The 9,348-nt window shown below is 37.7% G+C and overlaps 1 protein-coding gene across 1 annotated transcript; it reads right to left on the reverse strand.

The window, feature by feature from the left end:
- Positions 1–1,775: 1,775 nt before the first annotated feature.
- SAP30 (Sin3A associated protein 30) lies at positions 1,776–7,877 on the reverse strand. Its single transcript, XM_033134796.1, has 4 exons — positions 6,463–7,877; positions 4,712–4,837; positions 4,206–4,304; positions 1,776–2,106 (listed from the first exon to the last, which is right to left on the reverse strand). The coding sequence occupies exons 1-4, from the start codon at positions 7,135–7,137 to the stop codon at positions 1,984–1,986; spliced, it is 1,023 nt and encodes a 340-aa protein (XP_032990687.1). The 5' UTR covers positions 7,138–7,877; the 3' UTR covers positions 1,776–1,983.
- Between the last annotated feature and the right edge of the window lie 1,471 nt (positions 7,878–9,348).

The following is a 9,348-nucleotide window of genomic DNA, read 5'->3' on the forward strand; positions in this document are numbered from 1 at the left end:
AGCTTCCACTGACTTTTTGTTTTGATACAAATGGTTTCTAGTGAATTCACAATTTTTTAAACACAACAGCACAGAATTAAACATTTTATATAAAACCGACTTTTACATTACTACTTTTTGAGTTCCTCAGCTTTGATGAGGTTCTTAAATTCTAAGTTTTTCCTGTTTTAAATTGCTCTAACAAGGATTTAATTTATTGGATAATCAACACCTAGAACACTAATTCACTTTTTATTCAACTACATTTTATGCAAATAATTAACTACACGAAAGTAACATTGCTTGTCCAAGGTTATACTCATAAACAGACATTTTAATGTAAGCAAATAATTTCCAGCTTTTTTCACAAGAATAGTGTTTTTTTTTGACAGGAAAAATTAAGCCTACAGTTAAGTTTTTATTAAAAAATTAAGTCTTTGTAAGTTTAGGTAAAAATGTAAAATTTGGAAGTAATACTTTCTTCAAATAAACATCTTGTTAATATGTGGTTCATTTTCATATAGCTAAGACAAAAGTTTTCATAGAGATTTCTGGAATGCCGGATTTGAGAGGATTCTATACCAATTATCACAGCCTCTTCCCATCAGTAAAGAAGTAAATGTTTAAATGGTCATTGCAAAAACAATGGCCAGTTACTTTGTTGTTCACCGTATTTTCTAGCTGTCAATACACTCAGCCAGCCAGACTCACCTTCTAATGAACCAGTACTGTAGAGACTTAGCTACAAAAGTGGTTCTTAACCAAGGGTGATTTTGCACCGAGGGGATATTTGGCAATGGTGAGAGGTATTTTTGGTTGTCACACCTTCAGAGTGCTACTAGCACTGGTGTGTGGACTCCAGTGATGCTGCTAAATCTACAACACAGAGGACAGTCTCTCACAATAAAGAATTATCAGACACAACTGTCAACTTTGAGAAACCCTGAGTTACATTAATGGTCCCATCCATTTCCAACCTAAAATATGCACCACAATCTCAGAACACTTCACTCCAGACTGTTTTGTTGTGATGTCACAAGATGTAAAGTTCACTTATAATTTTAAGAACCTGGGTAAGCAATACAATCCAGGAAAAGCAGAGGTTAAAAATATTCAGTAGAGAACTGGCAAAGAAGGAGATAAAGAAGGAAATAAAATATAAATCAAGTCAGCTATGCATGACTAAAATCCAAAGATCTTGTTCGACTTTTAGATCTCTCCAATTTATTAATTTTAATTTGCAATGTAAACAGCACAGAACATGACTGAAATTAAATGGCATTTTGAGATTCTTTCTATATTCATGCCATATAAATTCCTTTTCTCTAAGACAAAATTTAAAGACTTAGATTTAAATCTAAAACTATTTGATTCTATGTTCTTATTTGAACTTGTAGCACTGTGCTTACTTTTGCTGGCACATTAAGTCTTTGGAAAGAGGCAGGCATTAAATTAAACTGTTTTTTCTTCCTGATACTTCATCAAGTAATAATAAAAAAGGAAATAAAAAAGAAATTGCATCCCAACGGAACTCTATTTTTTAAAACTTAACACTAAAAAGCGCTTTACAAAATAATGCTATTTAGGGTATCCTTAATTTCAAATCAGATTGTCCCAGAGAAAGCAAATGTACTATATTTGTTACTTCTCCTTAACTTGTTAATTTCTTAGAATTAAAAAAAAGGGTGGGGGATGACAACATGATCTTTATATTAAAATCTCAATTCATACTGTTCCATGAAGGTCAGTTTAAAATAAAAATCAAGTTTCACAAAATAAATACACTGAAGCAACTATAATAGTAATAACCTTTATTTAAAATATGTGTTAATCTAGGAAAGCTCATTTAATATGAGTTTCCAACTAATTATTAGTCAGAAACAAAGAAAATAAAATCAGAGAAAACCCTCTGTAGAAAAAATACACAAGGAACATTTATTTCTACATGTGAAAAAACAGTCTTAACATCTGAATATCCAAGTCTGAGTCTCAATTCCATCTCTCCTAGTGAACACCACTATCAACCTTGAGATCTGATTTGTTCTTGTCATTCTTCACTGAGTAGATGAAATATGTTAAGGTGTCTTTTTCATTCACTGGAATAGATCTAAAGTGGCAACCAACTATCTATAAAGAAAAAAAAAATTGAGAAAATTAAATTATAGATATAAATAGATTTCATAAACTAGGTAAAAAACACTTTCATCAAAAGAAAAAGTGGTATGTGATGACAAGAGCTATTTCCTTTTAAAAATAAACTGCGTTTAACAAAATACCAACAGGGTGAAAAGCATAAGAATAAGATGTTATGAATAAGAAACAGTGTGATTTTAAAGGGACCTTCAGCCCACTCAAATAAACATACATTAATTAGAATGTGTATTTCCTTTTACTTATTTGAAACTTTTTAACTGGAATCTAGATTAGGAAGTAAGTATTTTTAGGTTTAAATTTTAAATATCAATGAAATAAAACGGAATGTAAGAGTCCACATGCACCATGTAATGGTTCAGACCCTACTCAGAGAAAAAGGACAAATATGAAGTTAAAAAAGTTTTGCTACTAGAGAAACAAACCACAAAATATCTTACAAATATGTTTGCTACAACTTACATTCATTCATTTATTGGCAGTATTTAAGATTTCCTGACAATTTTTATGAATAAAAATTATGAATGGAAAATGAGAGGGGAAAGAGGGATGTTTGCTGAAGAATGTTTACCTACTTTCTTGCCTTTTCACTGTGCTAATCTATCAAGTGCACTGCAGCCACCAAAAGAAGTACAACAGACTAAACTGGGGTAGCTCTTATGCATATTTAGATTCTAGAAGATAAAACTTCTTGAAGAAAAGTTATCTAAATAATAAGAGATGTAAGGAGGATAGTTATTCAACTCTGGAATCATATAAATATCTGGATCTCTGACTTACGTAAACTATAACATTCACAGCTATTTGGATTATGGCTATTTCTCATTTCTAAAACAGAAAATAGCCCTAGAATATAAAAATTTTTAAGAAGATCAGATTATTAAAAACTTCAAGTTTGGTTTATGCACTTAACATGTACATTTAAATACAACATTTATAATAATCAGTTCTTTGGTTCTCATTTGTCCCAGAGCAAAAGTATTCCCACTCAATTAGTATTTGTATATATCAATACAGTTTTATCATGGCAGGTAATATCTATATTTATGTTATAGTAATGTGCTATACAATCCAAAGGACTAGATCTTCTAATACTATTTAAAGAAAAAATGAATTTTGTTGCCAAGGCAAGAAGGAAGAAGAAATTCTGGCTAAAAAGGTAATATATTGGATCTTAACAATGTTAAAAAGCATTCTGCCAAAGAACTGTACCTTCTATTCATCTTTTATCTTATTCAATATGCACATTTTAGAAAATGTTGGATTATTAAATTCAAGCTAAAGAATATAAGAAAAGTATTTATGTAAACATTTCTATTCTGTCAAATGGGTTAACCATTTCTATTTTACATATGATTAAAGTATAAATATATATATCAATAAACATCTTAATATCATGCACAGATTTCTTGGTTCTATTATTTCCTGAGAACACATACACATGCAACTTTTCAAAATTCACTGAAGGACTAGAAGTCCTATATCAAAGCAAACTATTTAAGTAAAAGCTTGGATATAAATTTTTGTATCTTCTAGGTGTGAAGAAAACATGGATGCCTAAAATAAAACAAACATCAACAAGGACAAATTCTGAAAGGGTTAAATCAGAAAGTTATGGGAATTCTGTTTATGGGCTTACCTGTAAGACCTATTCCATCAGAATATTAAAAAAATAAATTCTAATAAAGATATCAAAGCTCGTTGTTTTATTATACCTCAATTAGGTGTTCAATAAATATTTACTGAATAAATGAAACTTTAAAACAAACAGATTTCTAGAACGAGAATAAAAAATTTTCACTCAATATTTCTGAAAGCCAGTATTAGAAGATGCTTAGAAAACTACATACAACCCATTGAGTAGTCATTACATAAAGAAATTTCCTAAGAGGTAGACAAACATTTCTAGGTAACTAGATTCTTCCACAATAGATTTTGTTAATTAACTTTGATCTTTCTAATGAAAATATATTGTTACATGCACTATGTTAACAATTTCATTAGCATTTAATGACCTTTTTTTTGGTATGACTAAGCTCATTTAAAGTTTTAAATAGTTTAAAACTCATAAATACCTCAACAAGTTGTGCTTTATTAAGTCCTGGTCTGGTTGGTAGTTTGAAGTGTCTTTTGTATCTCCTAAGTGTATTTACTTGTAATTGGTATAGATCAACCTGGAAAAAATTAACATAACATGAATTAATTCATGCAATTTGTTAAAAACTTATCTTTGATATATCCAACATTTCAATTGCAGCACAATAAAAATTTCATTCAATTATTAAAAAAGCCTTTTATATAATCAAAACTATAAATGTATTAAACACTTTAATCTTTTGAGGATAAATATTAAAAATTGGGGGGGAAGTTATAAAATAGAACTATAAGAATTGTCAATTGAAAGTATAACAAGTCAAATTGTAGAACTGCTCGTTAACTAGTTATATTTATTTTTGCTTTCATTTTCAGATTTTTCAAATGTTTCAAGTATTTTTAAAAATTTGTTCATATCTTTTCATCAAAGTTTCAGAATGGACTAGTACTTAGGATTTACATCTAACATACAAAAACTTTCCCCTACCTCTGGAGTATCAATATCTTGAACAGGTGAATCTCCTCCATCATCATCACTCCCTTTTCTCTTTCTTCTGTTTCGAACGCTCTGAATTAAGTTTTTATGATAATCACAAATGTAAAGATGCCTTACCTGAAACAGAAAAATTTCACAGACTACCTATGACTACAGTAAAATGTCTACATATTAATAAAATACAGAGGCCACCAGTGAATTATTAAATATAAAAACAATCAAAATAGGCCACTGTTAAGACAAGGGCATGTTTCTTTTGAAAGTCCTGTACCCAGTTAAAACATACCATGTCTAGCAATGTTGTTAAGAGGACTGGGAAGTGGGGTGGGGAGGGGTGGCAGTAAGGAAGGGGAGAGAGGCAGAGAAGGAGAATGAGAAATTCCAACCCTCTGGATTTTGTCATCAAATTGCAGTGAAGGTGAACTATAATAGATGAGTTAGGTCATGCTGTTTTTCTAACAAGAAGGGGAATGATGAGGTTGCCCAGTGTTGCTTTATGATAGTATTTTCTCTATTAAAGAGCATACGTTAGTAGCATGATATATGCTTCCTAGTCTTTCTCTCTAATTCAATACCCAAATTATAACCCAGATGCAAAACTATTCATTTTTACAAATAAGCTATTGATTTCATACCCTACTTATTTAAATTTGAAATTATAAACTTTTCTGAGTATTAAATGAATATATTTATCTGTAATCCGTTAACTCAACCAAAGCAATGTGAAATTACTCAAGTTTAACTGAAAAGTTTCTCATGAACGTGACTGCAGACTGTATAAACAGTCAGAAAGGATCACCAACTTTTCAAAAACTTTATTTACAGTCTTGAGAGCTTGTATAGTAACATTTGAAATACTGGACTTCATATACTAACAGTTACTCCTTAAAAAAACTAAACAATTAAGGACTGAGCTAATAGGCTGTTAACTTCCAAGCTCAGTGCAAGTTAAAAATAAGCAGGACGTATGCGAGTTCTGACATCTTGTTATGCATTTACCACCAGACAGAGCTCTGAAAAGTGGCAATGGTTGTTTCTAAAAGCCTCGTAGACGGTCAAAAGAACAGACAAGCAAAAGGAGGGAAAAAGAAATCCTGATGGCTGCCAAACGGATGGCAAAGCCGCCGAGACTACGTGCTCCCCACGCTCGGAGCAGCTGCCCTCGCTGCTGACACCGCCGCCACAGTTCACAACGCCGGCTCCCTGCAAGGCGCGGGGCGAGCTCAGCCTCCCTCACTCCATACTCGGGATTCTTCCTGACTGCGGTGTCAGGTCCTTGTAGGATTCCACTTTCCCTTGACCAGAGGAACTACTCCCTGGGCCAAACGCCAGCTTGGACAGCAAAACAAAGGCGGCGCCTCCATTCCAGAAAGAGCTGCCCGGCTACAACTAAACTACCCCCGACACTCAGTGCGCCTGTTCCCTTTGTTTCGTTTCCCGATCTCAGCGACGGAGGAAGGGGGAAGACAGTGAGCGGGAGCGACGCCGGCAGCGGGGGGTGGGGAGTTGGGGGGCGGGGAGAGAAACCACAGCGTGCAAGTGTGTCTGTTGCGGGTAGTGGTCGCAGTTGCTGCGACTTTGTTATTTGCTTCCTACCAGAGACCCCACAAGGGGTTTGCACTGCAGCCAGATCGGGGCGGAAGGAACCCCTGAACACCGCGCCCAACAACCCCTGTCTGCACCGCTCCCGGAGCCCCTAGGGGATGGGCAGGGCAGGGCAGGGCCGTCCCGCCGTCACTTACACTCTTATCCAGCTCAATCTTCACCTTCTTCTGGGAGATGCTCTTCTGGATCCTCTTGCTGAAGCTGGCGTTGCCTGCCGCCCGGCCGCACCGCTCACCGTCTTCCCGCAGACAGCACAGTTGCCCGGGGCCCGGCCCAGCCGCTCCTGGGGGCCCAGCCGCCGAGACGGCCCCGGCGCCGGGCACCTCAGCCCCGGCGCCCGCCCCGGCCCCATTCCCGGCCGAAGCGGCGGCAGCTGCGGCGGCAGCAACTACCGCGGCCACTGCGGCGGCCGCATCCCCGCCACGGCTCATCTCTTCAGGCGTGAAACCATTCATGACTCCGCGCTCAGAGGCGCCGGCGCTGACAGAAATCCCCGCTCCGCCTCTCTCTGGAGACGCAGGGGTCTCAGCGAGCTCCCTCAGGCACCTGCACCGGCGGCTACAATTCACTCCGTACACCAAGTCCTCAGGCGGCACAGCCAAACACCAAGTGTCCCCCGCCTGCTGGTGTCTGCTGGTGCCGGGACAGTGGACAGTTCTTGGGGTCGGAAACCAGAGTCGGGCGGCGGCTGGAGCTGGGACCCAGCTCACTGTCACATGGAGACGCTTTAGCAGTTCGACCGCAACCTCTCCTACTCTACCGCCTCTCGACCCGCGCAAGCGCGACGCGCCCTCCCGTCCCGCCCCTTCCATGCTGCCGTAGGGTGCGATGGGAATTGTAGTGCTCTTCCGGAGAGTTAACCTGAGCTCGGAACTGATCTCAGGCCTCGCCGGTTGAAGGAACTACTTATTCTAGTATGCATTGCGCGGCGATGGGACGGTTGTCTTTTTAAAAAAACAAAACAAAAAAAAACCTCGGGGAAAACAGCGGCTTGTATATGGGGGTTGCTACGTTTTCTAGCTTCTCTATCCCGGGAGGTTGGTTAGTCGGGTTGTGTTTAGTACCTGGGATTTCGCAGAGCTGGCATTCTAGACGAAGAGGTTATTCACCTCCAGAAGCGGAGCGCATAGCGCAGAGGGCGGGGTAGGAGGGGAGTGAGGGTTCCGGGAAAAGAAAGTTTCAGAGTCGTTTTCCTATCTGCGATAAAAGTTTGTGGTGTGACCACGCTTTTGTTGGAAACCAAGAACTCAGGTGAGCTGGCGTTCTGCGGGTTTTGGAGGTCCCGCAGTTAACACTGCGGCTGAAGAGCAACTCCATTCACTGACGCACCAAATTGTTAATAAAAGTGCCTGATTCGGGGAAAACGCCCATCCCAATCTCAACATGGACAGGGCAGCCTCACAACTGCCTCAGCTGAAGGTCGTTTGTAAATCTTTGCATGTTCCTTCAAGGAACACGTTTTATTCCTGCGCGCAGTCTGCCTCTTCCTGAGGTGGAGCTAATGACTAGTTGACTATAACAGGGCTTCTTTCGCCTCCACCCCCGACCTTTTCCATTTCTCCTGAAATGAACCAGGAGAAGGGCGGAGTCTCTGTGTGTGTGTGTGTGTGTGTGTGTGTACATGGATGTGTATGTGTGTACATGGTTGTGCGTGAGTGCGGGCGCGTTCTAGTGGAGGGCGGGGTATAGAAGGACGGGAGCGATAATATGAAAGCTGCGCCTTTGCTAGTTACAGCACGTCATTATCAGTAGCTCTGCCCTGTTTAACAATCCCATTGTTTAAACAAAAAAATAGAAAGCAGTAGGTTTTTTTTGAAAGTTTTTTTAGACTTTCTGAGTAAATTGAATGATCGATGATTTTTTTAAAAAATGTAAACATGTCATCTGCCCTGAAATTCAAATCCAACCATTCCATCTGTTCATTCCCATTCTAGGATATGACATAGGAAAACAAAAGAATTAAAATATTCCATAAATTGAGGAGTCAAAAAAATGTTGGATGGTAAATGCTTTGTGGTATCTTTTCAACCTGCACTGTCCAGTAGCGTGTCCCCTATCCATATGTGGCTATTGAGCACTTGAAATGCGGTTATTGTGACTGAAAAATGGAATCTTCATTTAATCTTAATTTAAATTTTAAAAACTTATTGCAGTTACTGGAAGACTTTTAAGTATGTTTGGAACAACGTGGATATTTGAATCTTATTTTTTCAACTCAAACTTTATGAAATCTAAATTCAGCATTGAAATTGAGATAAGCTCTAAGTATAAACTATTAGTGGGGTTTCAAAGACTTAGTACTGAAATTTTTTTTAAAAAAACCCAGAATACTGAATAGCTCATTAATTTTTTGATATATTGGGTTAAATAAAATATAACATTAAAATAAATTTTACCTGTTTTTTTAAAAAAACTACACACAAGGCTGACAAATTAGTATTAGGTAATGCTGGCTTAAAGTATTAAAACAGAATAATACTATCTATTGTTTATGGGTATATTTTTTTAAATGGTAAAAATGAAAACATGGACAGGATGGATACAATCCAACTTCAGGGTTGTGCTTCTCTCTCAGAAGAGAGGCTAGGGGATAGTAGGGAGTTTCAAATAACTTGTATCTGAAAGGTCATCATCTCACTACAACTTTCTTGGTGATAGAGCCCTACTGAACTTCTTTAGATGTTCTAAAATATCAAAGTGCATATTGAAGGGGAGAGCACAGGTAAAGAGCTGCGGGGAATACTGTGATCTTTCCTTAGAGGAAAACCCAAAAAGATTAAAATTAGTGTGGCCAAATACTTCTGTCTCGGTTTTCTGCTGAGTTACTATCTTAAATAATTTACTCCAATTTTGTAATGACTTGTCTTGGGGTTGCTATGCAAAAGGAAAAAATATGCTACTTAAAGTTATGAATCACCAGTTGCATAGAACAGAGTATCTGTTGAACAGTATTATTAGGAGTTTATTTTTTCTGACAAGAAGAAGGCTGAGGGAAAATGGCCCCTGGTATTCCGTAGTTCAGC

Source organism: Rhinolophus ferrumequinum, chromosome 18 (genome assembly GCF_004115265.2).
Source record: "Rhinolophus ferrumequinum isolate MPI-CBG mRhiFer1 chromosome 18, mRhiFer1_v1.p, whole genome shotgun sequence".
NCBI lineage: Eukaryota > Metazoa > Chordata > Mammalia > Chiroptera > Rhinolophidae > Rhinolophus > Rhinolophus ferrumequinum.